General features: G+C 43.3%; 1 protein-coding gene across 1 annotated transcript in view; it reads right to left on the bottom strand.

Annotated features, from left to right (window-relative positions):
- The window catches only part of LOC137622729 (mitochondrial intermediate peptidase-like), a 75,926-nt gene that overhangs the window by 20,198 nt on the left and 35,814 nt on the right, over positions 1-19,914 (bottom strand). Inside the window, exons 5-7 of the mRNA XM_068353322.1 lie at positions 3,396-3,523; positions 2,214-2,341; positions 1,164-1,371 (exon numbers count right to left, since the gene is read on the bottom strand). Coding sequence (XP_068209423.1) covers positions 1,164-1,371; positions 2,214-2,341; positions 3,396-3,523 — 464 coding nt within the window. The remainder of the gene's footprint in view (positions 1-1,163; positions 1,372-2,213; positions 2,342-3,395; positions 3,524-19,914) is intronic.

Here is a 19,914-nt window from a genome sequence, read left to right as displayed (position 1 = left end):
GTTGTGGGGAATGAAAGTGATGGAGAGACAGAAATTGAATGTGTTTGAGATGAAGTGTCTAAGGAGTATGGCTGGTGTATCTCGAGTAGATAGGGTTAGGAACGAAGTGGTGAGAGTGAGAATGGGTGTAAGAAATTAGTTAGCAGCTAGAGTGGATATGAATGTGTTGAGGTGGTTTGGCCATGTTGAGAGAATGGAAAATGGCTGTCTGCTAAAGAAGGTGATGAATGCAAGAGTTGAAGGGAGAAGTACAAGAGGAAGGCCAAGGTTTGGGTGGATGGATGGAGTGAAGGAAGCTCTGGGTGATAGGAGGATAGATGTGAGAGAGGCAAGAGAGCGTGCTAGAAATAGGAATGAATGGCGAGCGATTGTGACGCAGTTCCAGTAGGCCCTGCTGCTTCCTCCGATGCCTTAGATGACTGCGGAGGTAGCAGCAGTAGGGGATTCAGCATTATGAAGCTTCATCTGTGGTGGATAATGTGGGAGGGTGGGCTGTGGCACCCTAGCAGTACCAGCTGAACTCGGTTGAGTCCCTTGTTAGGCTGGGAGGAACGTAGAGAGTAGAGGTCCCCTTTTTTGTTTTGTTTCATTTGTTGATGTCGGCTACCTCCCAAAATTGGGGGAAGTGCCTTGGTATATGTATGTATGTATGTATTATTATTATTACTAGCTAAGCTGTAAGCCCAAGGGTTCTCTAAGTTCAAGGGCTACAACAGGGAAAATAGCCCAGTGAGGAAAGGAAATAAAATAAATAAACTACAGAAGGAGTAATGAGCAATTGAAATAAAATATCTTATGAACAACATTAAAATAATCTCTCCTATATAAACTATAAAAACATAAAAAAGAACAAGAGAGAGTGTAGAATTATGCCAAACTATTGCCACAGTACCAGCAAAACTCAGTTGAGTCCCTTGTCAGGCTGGGAGGAAAGTAGAGAGGAAAGATCCCCTCTTTTTTTTTTCATTTGTTTGATGTCCGCTAACCCCCAAAATTGGAGGAAATGCCTTGGTATATGAATGTATGTACGACAACATACTGAAATATATTATAAGAAACTTATTTGTATGAAATGGAAAAATAGGATAGTTTTTCTCGGGAACCAAAAATAGAGACATCTTTCTATTGGAACAGACCAACGGCAAGAATTACTAAGCTCTCACCTGCAACTGCATCTCTGAAGAGCTGAATACTGCCTTAGATCCCACAAGTAGTTCGAGTAGCTCATTTGGGATTGGTTCTCCAGTCTTGTAGTGACGGGCAAAGCTGCGGAGAACCCTCGGATCCATGGCAAAGAATTCCATCAAGATGGAAGGGACTTCTGCAAAGTCGGTGCTGCAACGAGTTCCAGTGACATGCTGGTACTGGGTCCTACAAGAAAAAGTTGAAATTTAGTCTGGGTTCAATAGTTTTTTCTTGAATAAAATTTTTTAAAATTTTTCCTGTTTTATTCTGTTTTTTAAAATCTATCTTTTGCCTGTTACTTTTCCTATTTCCCTTCTGATTTTTCCTTATTTGCTTTGTAATTTCTTCAAATTGACCTTACTGCAATTTCTATCTTACATTCAAGGAGTCCATTGAATGACCCTTAAAATAAATTAAAAATGTGGGTCAGAGATCTTGTTGAGCCTCTGAATGAATGAATATACATGAATAAACTTCAGTTGGAACTTGGCAAACTGAAAATGAAATGAGAAAGGGTTAAATCAAATTAACTAATGCTAATCTATGGCGAAAGTTGATATAGTTTGGCCTCTGTAATACACTTAAATACTCAGTTATCAATTGTCAAAAATTTAAAAACAAAACTAAAAATGTAAAAGCTCATCACTTGATATAATGTGATATTGGAAAATATGGTGACAAGCTGTTATTATCATACAATCATCCAAAGGAAAACTTGGTTACAAATATAGTTCACTTCCCAAGAGAGATTAGTTCACCAAATGTTCAGCTGGGCTCCACAAGGCACTAGAAGAGTTGGAAGACCCAGACCTACATGGCTGAGGACTATGAAGCGTGAAGTAGATGATGAATGGAGAAGTATTGAATTAGAAGCTCAAGATAGAGACGACTTGCGAAATCTAACTGAGATCCTTTGCGTCAATGGGTGTAGGAGGAGATGATGATGATGATGATAAAATATGGAACTTTGCATACTATTTCACGGGCAATATATCAAAACATTCTAGGAAAAGACAACATAATCTTACCTCGCTAACATGGAGTGAAGAGCATGTCCCATCTCGTGGAATAGGTTCTCTACCATTCCAGGAGTTAACAGAGATGGACAGGACCAAGAAGGAGTTGGCAAGTTCAAGTGTAATACCACAACAGGATCCTATAAGTCAAAGAAAAATACTTAAAAGAGAATTTCTTTATTAACTGATGACATACAAAAACAAAATATCTTAACAAGACTGGAAATCCCTTTCCACCCATTCCTTGTACCTACAAAGATGATTTAACCTTAGAGTGCCATATGATGTAATGTAGGCGCAGTAATTTTATTACGTTATGTGAAAATTTTATGAACTATCTAATAGTGAGGTCAAACCACATATCCTATTGCACGCAAAAACATACAAAGACACTTGACGCACGTCGGCAAACTCCACACCTCACACGATTGATGGCAATTTGATCGGTGGCAATGCGAGGTGAAGTCATAATGAGCAAAATTTTTATCATTTCGACATGCGAAGCCTGGAATCCCCGATGCGCAACCCCAACTTAACATTACATATTAATAGAAAGGAAATTTATTCAACTATACAATGATAAACTTTATTATTATTATTATTATTATTATTATTATTATTATTATTATTATTATTATTATTATCATCATCATTTTTTTAGCATTATTATTAACTGCTAAGCTACAACCCTAGTTGAAAAAGCAGGATGCTATGAGCCCAAGGGCTCCAAAAGGAAAAATAGCCCACTGAGAATTGAGGAAAGGGAAGATATAAAAATTGAATGGCTGGGTGGGGGAAATGCTAACTACAAGAGATAAAATGTAAAAGGCAGACAGCTATTAACTATATATAGAAAATGTTGATATGGCCTAAAAACCTTTAAAGGATACAAAATACTAATATTTCATAAAGATCATTCATAAATGTGACAAAAAAACTCCCATGCAGCTATCCAAAAACAATCTAATCTATGGTAAACAGTAACCATTATCTGAGTAAAATAAACAAAACAAAACTACAGTACTGTATTAAACTTACTATAAGAGACCTTAACCAAACCCTCAACTTAACACTTCCCACATAAATATTGTTCCAAAATAACTTAAATCAAATCTCACATTTTAAATTACATCTCTTTACAAATTTAACTTTTGGATAGACTGATTAAAGTGTAAGATATTTAATTACACAAACCTGGTAAGATCCATCAGGTAACAGCTTTCCTCCTCTTATAGTGAAATGGCAGTCTTGGTGAGCCTTCCCGGCCCTCTCGTAGAAATCACAGTAAATATAACCGAGCAATCCTTCCGTACTGTGCTTCACTAGAAGTTAAAAAATGGGCAATGATGTTATTCATAAGTGCTGAATGAAAGAAAGTCCTCAACTCACAAACTTAAATAAAATTCAAGGAGCTGTTTGTAAGTCAAATGATTTTTTAAGTTGAATTTTGTTAAATTTTGGTCTAGAGTAGGTTTCACCTAACTAACATGTCTGCTATTTTCAGATGCAAAAGTAAACAAATGGTCCCATTTCATATTGCAAATGCCGTCTTGCTTACTATATTGAATTATAGTTGAGATACTACCACTAGAGAGTTATGGGGTCTTTTGACTAGCCAGATAGTACTACATCGGATCCTTCTCTATAGTTACGGTTCATTTTCCCTTTGCCTATACACTCACACACCGAATAGTCTAGCCTATTCTTTACATATTCTCCTCTGTCCTCATACACCTAACAACACTGAGATTACCAAACAATTCTTCTTACTGCACTGTAATTGTTCAGTGGCCATTTTCCTCTTTGTAAGGGTAGAAGAGACTCTTTAGCTATGGTAAGCAGCTCTTCTAGGAAAAGGACACTCCAAAATCAAACCCTTGTTCTCTAATCTTGGGTAGTGCCATAGCCTCAGTATTATGGTCTTCCACTGTGTTGGGTTAGAGTTTTCTTGCTTGAGGGTACACTCGGGCACACTGTTCTATCTTATATCTTATTTCTCTTCCTCTTGTTTTGTTAAAGTTTTTATAGTTTATAAAGTGATATTTATTTTATCATTGCTATTCTTAACATATCTTATTTTTCCTTGTTCCCTTTCCTCACTGAGCTATTTTTCCCTGTTGGAGCCCCTGGCCTTATAGCATCCAGCTTTTGAAACTAGGGTTGTAGCTTAGCAAGTAATAATAATAAAGGGATTTTGACGAAGGAAAAATCTATTTCTGGGCGAGAGACCTGTGCCGCCCAGTGAAATACTCCTAGAGCACTATTTCTAAGGAATATAACTGCTATATATACCAGAGAAAAAAAGCATAGGAATGCCAGGTTGAACCCAGCTCGCTCACCTATATAAGGTGTCGGTATAAAATACTGGGGCGTGATAATTCACAACCAGAGGTCTCGCACCATTTAGACATCTCCTCTTCAAAATCCCCGCCACAGCGAGGTGCCGTTCAACACTACTACCACTAACCCAACCCACGCCAGTGACGTCACTCCTCATAGCACCCTAGGTTTGGGGCCCATGTTGGGAGGGAAGTCAAGGGAGGGTTCACTGGGCGGCACAGGTCTCTCGCCCAGAAATAGATTTTTCCTTCGTCAAAATCCCTTTTCTGGGCTCCGACCTGTGCCGCGCAGTGAAATAGTACCAGAGAAATGGTCCCAAATCTTGGAACAATACCTGAGGAAGTAAAATAAAATCCAAAATAACAGGTAAGAGGATAGCAAGACATAGTTGATTAAGGTTCACTATGTTCAGGAGGAATCACATTCCCTGCTGCCACTGTAGCAAATATAAGGCTTCCAGAGGTTTTAAGCAGTGGCGTTTAAATACTGTTGGAGACTTCCGGCCTATATATTTAGTAAGTCCAGTGAAGTTCATAGTAATTAACTGAGGTAGCTACAGCTCATATATCATGGACGTGAGGGAGTGATGTGGGAATGATTCTAGGTAGCCCGTTAATGAAATGCAGAATCTTCTGTCTGAGTCCTTTCAGGATGATGGTTCTTCACCTTCTCTAATGGGTAAGGGCCCCGAGGACTGAACGGGAGATATGTTTAAGTAGGCTTCCAGAGTGTTTACTGGACATAAAGATGGGTCCTGCGGAAGTGGGACAATCTTCCAGGGGAACCGTCTGTCCTGGGGGTCCTCATTTTCGCTAAAAATCTTTTGTCAGGGGAAAGGAGTACTTCCCCTGACGAGAGAAATTCAATATGACCTGGATCTCTAGACAAGGCTGAAAGTTCTGATATTCTGGTGCCAGAAGTCAGGTTCATTAAGAACAAGGATTTCCTAACCAATGGAATATAATGGCAAGTCTCGTTAAGAGTGTCTGAAGCCAACTTAAGTACGTCATTCAGAAACCAGGAAACTGAGCTAGGGTGAGTTGATGGTTTCAATCTGGCGCAGGTTCTCGGGATGGATGAGAAGTATGAATCTGTAAGGGCAATATTAAAGCCAATTGTAAAACCTTCAAGGCTGACTTAATTTGTGGTAATAGTACAAGTCGCTAAGTCTGATTCAAATAAAATTCTGAAGAAGGTTACTGTCAGATTCATAGTCATCGTCTCAACCTTTGAGTCCCTTAAAAACTGGCAAGTTTCATAACAGCCGAATCATACTGTCGAAGGGTGGATCCCCTCTTATCTGATTCTAAAAATAACGTATTTGAGGATCAATATCTGCACCTCTTGAGCCGCAAATTTCATAAAGTCCAGAAAGGTAGGGCATTCTGAATTTGAGGAAGCTAACACACAGCGAGTTGTACTGCTTGTGTTAGTATTGGATTGGGGATCTGTCGAGGTGGAGACCCAGTTCCACCAGAAGGGGAAACCCGTTGTGCTTGGGCCAGATGGGGACTACTAGAGCAACTTGGCCTTTGAAAGTCCTGAACTTGTCTAACACTTTCATCGACAGATTTATTGGTGGGAATAGGTAAATTCTCTCCCAAGTGTTCCAGACTAATGATAGTGCGTCTGTGGCGTAAGCCCGAGGATCCGGGCTGGGAGCTACGTAGCACTCCAGTTGTAGTTGGACTTTTTTGCAAACAGATCTATCTGGAGATCCGGAACCTGAGAAAGAACCCAACTGAAGGACATTGGGTCTAGTGACCACTCCGACTCCAGCGGAGTTGTCCTCGAAAGTGCGTCCGCCACTATCTATCTAGAAGAAACCTGATATGTTGGTTTTTGGCTGGAGCCGGTTGCTTAAGGTAAAAAATACCGCCATGGCCTCTAAAACATTGATATGAAGTTGGCGGAATATTGTCGACCATAGTCCCAGGATTTTCGTGTACTGAGAGTATCCCCCCCCCCCCCCCCCCGCCTGTTAGGGAGGCGTCTGTGTAAATGACGAGCTTGGGGGTGGATATTGTAAGGAAACGGATTTGCCAGATTTTGACCTTTGTCCATGGTTGAAGTCTTTTCTTCAGAATTGGTTGGAGTCGAGCCCTTTGTCTCGATAGTACTCGTTTTCCTGGAGCACCATACTCGGCTTATATCTTTCAGTCTGGCCTTCAGTAGTATATCTGTTACTGAGGCAAACTGGAGGGCACCCAGGATTCTCTCTTGATTTCTTCTGGAAGACAATTTGTCTTTGAGAAAACGTATTGTGTTTTGCTATATCGTTCCTCTTGGCTGTTGGGAGACAGAGTGTGGGAGCATAGAACCCATTGAATCCTAACCATGAAACTTGTCCTCGGGACCAAACGAGATTTCTCGAAGTTGATTTGGAACCAAAACTGTTGTAAGAGATTATCACTCTGTAGTTGCTGTGAGGCAGTTTGCCTAGTTGAAGCCTAGAAACGGACGAAAATGCCTTGCTTTCGGAACATGATAGCAAACGTCTGCAAGATCCATAGGGGAGGTGACGGCCCCACAGAGAAGCAAGGTCCGCACCTGAGAGATGGTCAGCATGTGAAACTTGTCGCATTAAATGTAAGAATTCAGAAGCGACAGGTCTAGGATTACTCTTCGCTATTCTGAGTCTTTCTTTGGCCCGCTGAACAAGTGATCCTGAAATTACAAACGATTTACTTTCTTTATTGCTTCCTTTTGCAATAAATCATTTTCATATAAGACCAGCTCTTCCGTTGGATGTTGATGAAAACTGGTTGGTGGAGGGGGCCATTCTATCCAACTCCACCCCAGACCTTTGGAAATTATACTGGAAGCCCAAATGTTGAACGTTCAACGGTTCCGGAAGATGTAAAGTCCTACCCCTACCTGAGAACTCCCAATGATTTGCTGCGGATTTACCTCCTCGGCCTCGAGAGTAGCTGTTGCGAAAAGTTCCTCTCGAGCTAGCGCCTCTGGGGCGCTGGTAACCCTGGAAAGCACCCTGAGTTTCAAAGGTGGGCCTAAGGGCTGGGGAAGTAGCATAGGAGGTAGTTGCTACTTGGGACTGAGGAACCAGCACGTATTGCTGTTGGGGTTGACCCTTCGAAGTGAAAGGTTGACTCCCTTGTGCCATCGGGATGGTTTGAACCACCTGTTGGGACTGCCGGTTTGGAAGGAATGGAAAGATCTCAGACTCTTTCTACCTCGAGATTGGTTGCTGGCCGGTTCGAACTTGTGCTTGGGGACTAAGCCCATCGAACCTTGAGTCTCTGATTGACCCTAGCAGCTCCAGACTGGGGCTTTAATGAGCTTGTTAGGCTCATGTCTGATAGTGGCCTCAGACAAGACATGCCTACAGCAACGACGTCTGGCCGCAAAGAAGTCGTAGGAATCAGACAGTAAGGTTTGAAGTAATGACTTCGTCAAGACCTTAAAAGGTGGTTCTTCTTCATACATTAAAGAGGTCTTTTCTGCCATTGTAGCCGAGTTGATATGTCTACTCAGGCGCATACAGGCTTCGAGCTCGAGGCATATCAGAGATTCCGGAAGCCTGGGTAGCCACTTACTGAACTGAATGGGAGCACAGTCAGCGCTTAATTTACCCGATGTGAAGGTCGCCGGGGCGTTAGTCCAGCAATCGTGATCCCCCAGGGACAGGAGGGAGGTCGGATGCGTTTCCTTCAGCTGCGGTAACGGCTTGTCCTCGTTTATTGCCTGCTGAGCAAGGTCCGATATCTTAGTGACACACGGAGTAGGGGTTTACTCCTCCACTAGAAACATCGTGTACGGGCTCTTGTGAGGTGTTAACGTAGTGTTAACACACTCCCACTCGTTTAAGGGCCGGACCCAGGTGGACTGAGCCTGCCCCTTTGGGTACATTTTGGTTTCTTTGGGGACCTTGTCAAACCTTACGAGTGTCTCCTCGGTAAGGCATGCGAAACCAGAGAGAGGGAACTGTAGACCCGGCGGGAGAATTCAAAATCTTCTACAGTCCGGGTGCCAAACCCTTCGATGGTTAACATACCATCTTTGAAGGGAGAGCGCAAGGCCCCCTTCAACGGATTGCTTTCGACGAATTCCGGGAGCTTAGAGGCATCCGGGATGATATATTGTGCTGTTGAGGTAGCCCATAACAAATGAGACCCTGTAAGAGGCTATCTGGTTTAGCACTCTCTCTTCCCCCTAATGGGCAATAATTCCATTCAATTGTCAAGTTCACAGAGGCACCAGGAATCTTCCATCCTATAATTCGTGGTGACTCGGTATGTGACACGAGGTTTGAGCCAGTGAGCTACAGAGGTCCGTAATTTATATATATATGTATATATATGGATAAATATCAGCACAACATCGTGTTCAAATAGAAATAAATTTCTACCTCATCCCTGGGATCGGTCGCTGGCCTCTTCTAATGAAAGGTCAGGTTGAAACTAACCATGCCACGAGAGGCCATGCATCAATCTGGAAAGGGTTGCCGGATCGAAGGGAGCCTCCGGGGTCGTAGGTTTCAGGCCGGGCTTCGCTCTCGACCCAAGAGAAGTCTTAACTGGTTTGGTGATTTGGAAGACCTGTGAGTCTTTGGTAGGGCTGGCAGGTAGCTTTAACTTTAGGGACAACGGGACGTGGCCCGACATCAGCCACGTGCTTCCTTGAAAACCCTAAAAGGAAGAGACACAGGGTCTCTTTGCCCTGACACTCCAGGCAAACCCGCCAACCCAGATCTAAAGAGTCGCCAAGGTAGAAGAGACTGCGAGCTCCGAAAGAGGGTATATCGTTACTAATGAACAAGGTAACTCCGTTGGGAATGTAAAATAAATAGATCGAGAATAAATGTTTAAATCGATCAATCACAAAGGAAATAAAATGAAAATCCCAAAATAATATATCCGAAGTTATAATTATAGATAGTAACGACAGGGGCACCTACAGTGTCCCATAGTAGGGTAGTAACCCAAAAAGATCCGGGTGTTCCGAATTCTTAAAATAGACCGGTATGAAACCGGGACAAAAGGCTATGAACAAAATTTCGGACCGGTATAATAACCGGGGAGAAAACTTTCATAAATTAACTGACATTGTCAAAATAATTCCATAAAAGGTGAAGATTATCAATGAAATAATATTGTCATAGCGCGAAATATACTATCCCGTCGGTACTGGGGAAGTATAGAATAACATAAAGATACATAAGTATCCCATAGCAGGTCAGTAACCTAAAGAGATCCGGATGCTCCGAATTCTTGAATTAGACCAATATGAAATCGGGACAAAAGACTATGAACAAAATTCAGATCGGTACAGTAACCGGGGAAAAACTTATCATAAATTAACTGACTTTGTTTCAACAATGTCTGTTAATTTTTATAATTTTTTCCCCGGTTCCTATACCGGTTCGAAATTTTGTTCATAGCCTTTTGTCCCGATTTCATATCGGTCTATTTTAAAAATCCGGAACACCCGGATCTTTTTAGGTTATTAACCTATTATGGGATACTCACGTATCTGTATTTTATTCTATACTTCCCAAGTAACGACGGGATAGTGTATTTCAAGCTATGACAATATTATTTCATTGATAACCTTAACTTATTACGGGATTGTTTTAACAATGTCAGTTTATTTATAAGTTTTTCCCCGGTTACTAAACCGGTCCGAAATTTTGTTCATAGCCTTTTGTCCCGGTTTCATATCGGTCTACTTTAAGAACCCGGAACACCCGGATCCTTTTAGGTTACTAACCTATTATGGGACACTCACGTATCTTTATTTTATTCTATACTTCCCAAGTAGTAACGGGATAGTATATTTCTCGCTATGACAATATTTTTTCATTGATAACCTTAACTTATTATGGAATTGTTTTAACAAAGTCAGTTAATTTATGATAAGTTTTTCCCCGGTTACTGTACCGATCTGAATTTTGTTCATAGTCTTTTGTCCCGATTTCATATTGGTCTAATTCAAGAATTCGGAGCATCCGGATCTCTTTAGGTTACTGACCTGCTATGGGATACTTATGTATCTTTATGTTATTCTATACTTCCCCAGTACCGACGGGATAGTATATTTCGCGCTATGACAATATTATTTCATTGATAATCTTCACCTTTTATGGAATTATTTTGACAATGTCAGTTAATTTATGAAAGTTTTCTCCCCGGTTATTATACCGGTCCGAAATTTTGTTCATAGCCTTTTGTCCCGGTTTCATACCGGTCTATTTTAAGAATTCGGAACACCCGGATCTTTTTGGGTTACTACCCTACTATGGGACACTGTAGGTGCCCCTGTCGTTACTATCTATAATTATAACTTCGGATATATTATTTTGGGATTTTCATTTTATTTCCTTTGTGATTGATCGATTTAAACATTTATTCTCGATCTATTTATTTTACATTCCCAACGGAGTTACCTTGTTCATTAGTAACGATATACCCTCTTTCGGAGCTCGCAGTCTCTTCTACCTTGGCGACTCTTTAGATCTGGGTTGGCGGGTTTGCCTGGAGTGTCAGGGCAAAGAGACCCTGTGTCTCTTCCTTTTAGGGTTTTCAAGGAAGCACGTGGCTGATGTCGGGCCACGTCCCGTTGTCCCTAAAGTTAAAGCTACCTGCCAGCCCTACCAAAGACTCACAGGTCTTCCAAATCACCAAACCAGTTAAGACTTCTCTTGGGTCGAGAGCGAAGCCCGGCCTGAAACCTACGACCCCGGAGGCTCCCTTCGATCCGGCAACCCTTTCCAGATTGATGCATGGCCTCTCGTGGCATGGTTAGTTTCAACCTGACCTTTCATTAGAAGAGGCCAGCGACCGATCCCAGGGATGAGGTAGAAATTTATTTCTATTTGAACACGATGTTGTGCTGATATTTATCCATATATATACATATATATATAAATTACGGACCTCTGTAGCTCACTGGCTCAAACCTCGTGTCACATACCGAGTCACCACGAATTATAGGATGGAAGATTCCTGGTGCCTCTGTGAACTTGACAATTGAATGGAATTATTGCCCATTAGGGGGAAGAGAGAGTGCTAAACCAGATAGCCTCTTACAGGGTCTCATTTGTTATGGGCTACCTCAACAGCACAATATATCATCCCGGATGCCTCTAAGCTCCCGGAATTCGTCGAAAGCAATCCGTGGAAGGGGGCCTTGCGCTCTCCCTTCAAAGATGGTATGTTAACCATCGAAGGGTTTGGCACCCGGACTGTAGAAGATTTTGAATTCTCCCGCCGGGTCTACAGTTCCCTCTCTCTGGTTTCGCATGCCTTACCGAGGAGACACTCGTAAGGTTTGACAAGGTCCCCAAAGAAACCAAAATGTACCCAAAGGGGCAGGCTCAGTCCACCTGGGTCCGGCCCTTAAACGAGTGGGAGTGTGTTAACACTACGTTAACACCTCACAAGAGCCCGTACACGATGTTTCTAGTGGAGGAGTAAACCCCTACTCCGTGTGTCACTAAGATATCGGACCTTGCTCAGCAGGCAATAAACGAGGACAAGCCGTTACCGCAGCTGAAGGAAACGCATCCGACCTCCCTCCTGTCCCTGGGGGATCACGATTTCTGGACTAACGCCCCGGCGACCTTCACATCGGGTAAATTAAGCGCTGACTGTGCTCCCATTCAGTTCAGTAAGTGGCTACCCAGGCTTCCGGAATCTCTGATATGCCTCGAGCTCGAAGCCTGTATGCGCCTGAGTAGACATATCAACTCGGCTACAATGGCAGAAAAGACCTCTTTAATGTATGAAGAAGAACCACCTTTTAAGGTCTTGACGAAGTCATTACTTCAAACCTTACTGTCTGATTCCTACGACTTCTTTGCGGCCAGACGTCGTTGCTGTAGGCATGTCTTGTCTGAGGCCACTATCAGACATGAGCCTAACAAGCTCATTAAAGCCCCAGTCTGGAGCTGCTAGGGTCAATCAGAGACTCAAGGTTCGATGGGCTTAGTCCCCAAGCACAAGTTCGAACCGGCCAGCAACCAATCTCGAGGTAGAAAGAGTCTGAGATCTTTCCATTCCTTCCAAACCGGCAGTCCCAACAGGTGGTTCAAACCATCCCGATGGCACAAGGGAGTCAACCTTTCACTTCGAAGGGTCAACCCCAACAGCAATACGTGCTGGTTCCTCAGTCCCAAGTAGCAACTACCTCCTATGCTACTTCCCCAGCCCTTAGGCCCACCTTTGAAACTCAGGGTGCTTTCCAGGGTTACCAGCGCCCCAGAGGCGCTAGCTCGAGAGGAACTTTTCGCAACAGCTACTCTCGAGGCCGAGGAGGTAAATCCGCAGCAAATCATTGGGAGTTCTCAGGTAGGGGTAGGACTTTACATCTTCCGGAACCGTTGAACGTTCAACATTTGGGCTTCCAGTATAATTTCCAAAGGTCTGGGGTGGAGTTGGATAGAATGGCCCCCTCCACCAACCAGTTTTCATCAACATCCAACGGAAGAGCTAGTCTTATATGAAAATGATTTATTGCAAAAGGAAGCAATAAAGAAAGTAAATCGTTTGTAATTTCAGGATCACTTGTTCAGCGGGCCAAAGAAAGACTCAGAATAGCGAAGAGTAATCCTAGACCTGTCGCTTCTGAATTCTTACATTTAATGCGACAAGTTTCACATGCTGACCATCTCTCAGGTGCGGACCTTGCTTCTCTGTGGGGCCGTCACCTCCCCTATGGATCTTGCAGACGTTTGCTATCATGTTCCGAAAGCAAGGCATTTTCGTCCGTTTCTAGGCTTCAACTAGGCAAACTGCCTCACAGCAACTACAGAGTGATAATCTCTTACAACAGTTTTGGTTCCAAATCAACTTCGAGAAATCTCGTTTGGTCCCGAGGACAAGTTTCATGGTTAGGATTCAATGGGTTCTATGCTCCCACACTCTGTCTCCCAACAGCCAAGAGGAACGATATAGCAAAACACAATACGTTTTCTCAAAGACAAATTGTCTTCCAGAAGAAATCAAGAGAGAATCCTGGGTGCCCTCCAGTTTGCCTCAGTAACAGATATACTACTGAAGGCCAGACTGAAAGATATAAGCCGAGTATGGTGCTCCAGGAAAACGAGTACTATCGAGACAAAGGGCTCGACTCCAACCAATTCTGAAGAAAAGACTTCAACCATGGACAAAGGTCAAAATCTGGCAAATCCGTTTCCTTACAATATCCACCCCCAAGCTCGTCATTTACACAGACGCCTCCCTAACAGGCGGGGGGGGGGGGGGGGGGGGGGGGATACTCTCAGTACACGAAAATCCTGGGACTATGGTCGACAATATTCCGCCAACTTCATATCAATGTTTTAGAGGCCATGGCGGTATTTTTTACCTTAAGCAACCGGCTCCAGCCAAAAACCAACATATCAGGTTTCTTCTAGATAGATAGTGGCGGACGCACTTTCGAGGACAACTCCGCTGGAGTCGGAGTGGTCACTAGACCCAATGTCCTTCAGTTGGGTTCTTTCTCAGGTTCCGGATCTCCAGATAGATCTGTTTGCAAAAAAGTCCAACTACAACTGGAGTGCTACGTAGCTCCCAGCCCGGATCCTCGGGCTTACGCCACAGACGCACTATCATTAGTCTGGAACACTTGGGAGAGAATTTACCTATTCCCACCAATAAATCTGTCGATGAAAGTGTTAGACAAGTTCAGGACTTTCAAAGGCCAAGTTGCTCTAGTAGTCCCCATCTGGCCCAAGCACAACGGGTTTCCCCTTCTGGTGGAACTGGGTCTCCACCTCGACAGATCCCCAATCCAATACTAACACAAGTAGTACAACTCGCTGTGTGTTAGCTTCCTCAAATTCAGAATGCCCTACCTTTCTGGACTTTATGAAATTTGCGGCTCAAGAGGTGCAGATATTGATCCTCAAATACGTTATTTTTAGAATCAGATAAGAGGGGATCCACCCTTCGACAGTATGATTCGGCTGTTATGAAACTTGCCAGTTTTTAAGGGACTCAAAGGTTGAGACGATGACTATGAATCTGACAGTAACCTTCTTCAGAATTTTATTTGAATCAGACTTAGCGACTTGTACTATTACCACAAATTAAGTCAGCCTTGAAGGTTTTACAATTGGCTTTAATATTGCCCTTACAGATTCATACTTCTCATCCATCCCGAGAACCTGCGCCAGATTGAAACCATCAACTCACCCTAGCTCAGTTTCCTGGTTTCTGAATGACGTACTTAAGTTGGCTTCAGACACTCTTAACGAGACTTGCCATTATATTCCATTGGTTAGGAAATCCTTGTTCTTAATGAACCTGACTTCTGGCGCCAGAATATCAGAACTTTCAGCCTTGTTTAGAGATCCAGGTCATATTGAATTTCTCTCGTCAGGGGAAGTACTCCTTTCCCCTGACAAAAGATTTTTAGCGAAAATGAGGACCCCCAGGACAGACGGTTCCCCTGGAAGATTGTCCCACTTCCGCAGGACCCATCTTTATGTCCAGTAAACACTCTGGAAGCCTACTTAAACATATCTCCCGTTCAGTCCTCGGGGCCCTTACCCATTAGAGAAGGTGAAGAACCATCATCCTGAAAGGACTCAGACAGAAGATTCTGCATTTCATTAACGGGCTACCTAGAATCATTCCCACATCACTCCCTCACGTCCATGATATATGAGCTGTAGCTACCTCAGTTAATTACTATGAACTTCACTGGACTTACTAAATATATAGGCCGGAAGTCTCCAACAGTATTTAAACGCCACTGCTTAAAACCTCTGGAAGCCTTATATTTGCTACAGTGGCAGCAGGGAATGTGATTCCTCCTGAACATAGTGAACCTTAATCAACTATGTCTTGCTATCCTCTTACCTGTTATTTTGGATTTTATTTTACTTCCTCAGGTATTGTTCCAAGATTTGGGACCATTTCTCTGGTACTATTTCACTGCGCGGCACAGGTCGGAGCCCAGAAAAGGGATTTTGACGAAGGAAAAATCTATTTCTGGGCGAGAGACCTGTGCCGCCCAGTGAACCCTCCCTTGACTTCCCTCCCAACATGGGCCCCAAACCTTGGGTGCTATGAGGAGTGACGTCACTGGCGTGGGTTGGGTTAGTGGTAGTAGTGTTGAACGGCACCTCGCTGTGGCGGGGATTTTGAAGAGGAGATGTCTAAATGGTGCGAGACCTCTGGTTGTGAATTATCACGCCCCAGTATTTTATACCGACACCTTATATAGGTGAGCGAGCTGGGTTCAACCTGGCATTCCTATGCTTTTTTTCTCTGGTATATATAGCAGTTATATTCCTTAGAAATAGTGCTCTAGGAGTATTTCACTGCGCGGCACAGGTCGGAGCCCAGAAATAATAATAATAATAATAATAATAATAATAATAATGTTGCTTTATTACAGTATTTCATTATGAATTTTTGTTACAATATCTTAGATTTACGATTCCACTTGGATTTGTCTTTGTATCTCCGAATGTTTGTAAGTCAAGTGTTTGTAAGTTGAGGGCCTTCTGTACCCTGTATATGTAAATAAGTTAACCCTTTTACCCCCAAAGGACGTACTGGTACGTTTCACAAAACTCATCCCTTTACCCCCATGGACGTACCGGTACATCCTTGCAAAAAATGCTATAAAATTTTTTTTTTCATATTTTTGATAATTTTTTGAGAAAATTCAGGCATTTTCCAAGAGAATGAGACCAACCTGACCTCTCTATGACAAAAATTAAGGCTGTTAGACCAATTTAAAAAAATATATACTGCAAAATGTGCTGGGAAAAAAATAACCCCCTGGGGGTTAAGGGTTGGAAATTTCCAAAGAGCCTGGGGGTAAAAGGGTTAAAGAAAATCACTATGCTGTATAAATCATGAGTGCAGTTCGAAATACTGTGATTAAAATATTATATAGAATAAGAGATTAGGTTTGTTCAGAACACGTTTTTCATAAAAACCCACTGATCTCAATGGGCCCATAATATAAAGACATCCTTGTGATAAAAAGGCCCTATAAAAAATAAAAGGACAAAAATAAAAATAAAAATTTACTAAAATGTAATGAAAATTCATCTGGGTATTCATAAACTTTACATACCTAAAAGGAAAAATATTTCTCAGAGATAATGTGGACTTTTTTATCTGTACATTGCATTGTATAGAGAAAACAATATGTGCAGTATAAACTTTTCATTTCATAAACTTTAGTACGATTGCTAAAGTAGCAAAAATAGTCCAATCAGTTGAAAGTCTTAGCTTGTATATAACTTCCCCCAAAAAATATATCTTGATAAAATTCAGAAAACTCTCAAAATCTGCTTTAAAATACAATCTCAGATTTCCTTCAAATGAAAAATAAATTGGAGGCTTCTTCAACCAAAATAGTCAAAACTTAATCCTTTTATAATTTATTGAAGATTATGATGTGAGCAATGTGGAAAACACCAAATTCACTTATAATGTATAATTTTGCAATAATATAACAAATTTGGAAATAATTTTTATTTTTCCTAACATAAAAACCTGGAGCTATTTATAGGGTATTACTTTCGACAATGCTGAAAACCACCCAAGACAATTTTAGTGAGGGATAATTACCCCATCCGCTAGTTAGCGGGAGGGGGTTGGGGTAGACTAGCTACCCCGCTCACTCACACCTGTCGGTTGAGTAACCACTTTTGCTTTCTGGCAGGACTTCTAGGGGGACAAGGTGGCGGGCCAATTTGTATAAATAGCTCCAGGTTTGTATACTAGGAAAAATACAAATCACTTACAAATTTGTTATTTGTTCCGACGTAGATACAAACCCTCCGCTATTTATAGGGTGACATACTCTTAGGAGGGAGGAAGTTCTACCAACTGGCCTTGGTCATGACCAGGGGTTCCTTCTAATTGATTTTTTATCTAATTAGTAGGAACCCTACCCTCGCTAAAATCAAAGTATTTACACGGTAACTCACTGATGGAGGCCTACAGAAGCTTGTGTGAGAGAGAGTCGTGGCTTGTCTTTACGTAGGAACTCGAGGATTCTGAGACATATCCAATACCCTCCCTTATGAGGTATTGGTGACATAACAAAGTATTCATTCATACTCAGGATGCACAAGGGAAATGAATCTTACCTGCAGAGGGGTGAGGTCAGCTATGCTTCCGTCATGCGGAGCAATTTCCCCAGGGGGGGAGAAGGAGAAAGAAAGAAGTAAGCCAGACATTCTTTTCATTCACCCCAGACTAACCCGGGTAACCTCAGCCCTCAACCCTCTGCTACTTGTCCATCAAGGAGCCTGAGGCATTAGATCACTTGTTGTGCGGCCACCACAGGACCAATGGAGGTTTCCATACTCCTGTGGGTTATGTCTTTCAGGTAGTGGGCTGTGAAGGTCGTCTGATGCTTCCTCACGCCCGCTTGCAATACCTGTGCCACAGAAAAATTCTTCTTGAACGCCAGAGACGTTGCAATGCCTCTGACGTCATGAGCTCTGGGTCGGTTGGACAGAGGAGGATCTGGATATAGAGAGTATTTGATTACTTTCCTTATCCAGGAGGAAATAGTATTCCTTGTGACCCTCCTCTTGACCTTCCCCATGCTGACAAAAAGAGCTCGTACACGGGGGCGAGCTTTTGTTGTTCTTTTTAAGTAACACCTCAGACTCCTTACTGGACATAGTAACAGTTGGTCTGGATCTTCGGTTACAGAACGAAGACTCTCTATCCGAAATGGGCCAAACCTGGAGTCTGGCACACCGGGATTTTGAGTCTTAGCTACAAACTCAGGGACGTAGTTGAGGATTACTTCCCCCATCTCCTAGAGTGGGAGACATCAGCAGATAGACAATGAAGTTCGCCGACTCTCTTGGCCGAAGCCAAAGCGAGCAGGAACACCGTCTTCCACATGAGGTGGTGATTTGAGGCCTGGTGTAGTGGTTCATAAGGGAAGCCCTTCAGAGACCTGAGGACCCGGACCACGTTCCAAGGGGGAGGTCTTAGCTCGTAACTGCGTATGAGCAAAGAAAGTTCCAACGAGGAGGAAATATCGACTCCTTTCAGTCTAAAGGCGAGACTCAAGGCTGAGCGGTAGCCTTTGACTGCCGAGACCGAGAGGAGCATTTCTTCCCAAAGGTATACAAGAAACTCCGCTATAGTTGGAACAAAGGCATTGAGGGGAGAGATACCCCTTCCACGACACCAACCACAGAAAACTGACCACTTTGCCTGGTAGACTGCCTCTGTGGATCTCCTGAGGTGTCCAGCCATTCTTTTCGCAACCGGTTGCGAAAAGCCTCTCTGTGTGAGGAGGTGCTGGATAGTCTCCAAGCGTGAAGTCGAAGCGAGGCTACGGCTTTGTGGAAGATGTTGGCATGTGGTTGTTTGAGGAGGTCGTGCTGTGGAGGAAGCTCCCTCGGGATCTCCGTGAGGAGATGCAGAAGATCCAGGAACCATTCTGCGTGATGCCATAGCGGAGCTATGAGGGTCATTTGCAAGTTGTTGCTTGCTCGTACCTGGTTGAGGACTTTTCTCATCAGACAGAACGGGGAAAATACGTAAGCGTCCAGGTTTATCCACCGCTGTTGGAAAGCATCTTGCCAAAGAGCTTGGGGATCCGGGACTGGGGAGCAGTACAACGGGAGCCTGAAATTCAGGGCTGTTGCGAACAGATCCACAGTCGGGGGACCCCACAAAGTAAGGACTTTGTTGGCTATCAGAGGATTCAAAGACCACTCAGTGCCAACTATCTGAGTCGCTCTGCCCAGCTTGTCTGCTAGCACATTCCGCTTGCCCGGAATGTAGCGAGCCGATAGTCACCGAGTTATCCTCTGCCCATCTGAGTATCTCTACTGCAAGATGGCATAGCTGCTGCGAAAAGGTACCGCCCCATTTGCTTAGATAAGCTACTACCGTGGTGTTTTCGCTCATCAGCACCACAGAGTGCCCCGCCAGGACCTGGTGGAACTCTTTGAGGGCCAGAAAGGCTGCCCTCATCTCTAAGAGATTTATGTGCTGGTACCTTTCTGATTCGGACCATTGGCGGAGATGTAATGGAGCAGCACGTGAGCCCCCCACCCTTCTTTTGATGCATCCGAAAAAAGCATCAATTCCGAGGGAGAGATGAGAAGATCGACCCTTTTGCAGAGGTTCGGTTCCGCCAGCCACCCCCTGAGGTCCGACTGTTCCTCTAGCACTATGCGGACTAGGTGATCCCGGAAATCGGAGTGTTGGTTCCACTGGAATTTTAGTTGCCACTGGAGGGATCTCATCCTGATGCGACTGTTGGGGACCAGTCGGGTCAGGGAAGAGAGGTGACCAAGAAGGCGAAGCCAATACTGTGCCGGGAGCTCTTCCCCACTGAGGCAGACCTGTGTTATCTCCCTCAGTCTCTGAATCCTTTCGTCTGATGGAAACGCTTTGTGACTTAG

The sequence above is a fragment of the Palaemon carinicauda genome, chromosome 29 (genome assembly GCF_036898095.1).
Source record: "Palaemon carinicauda isolate YSFRI2023 chromosome 29, ASM3689809v2, whole genome shotgun sequence".
NCBI classification, from domain to species: domain Eukaryota; kingdom Metazoa; phylum Arthropoda; class Malacostraca; order Decapoda; family Palaemonidae; genus Palaemon; species Palaemon carinicauda.
The sequence above is the reverse complement of the archived record's forward strand: the minus strand, read 5'-3'. Positions and strand labels throughout refer to the sequence as shown.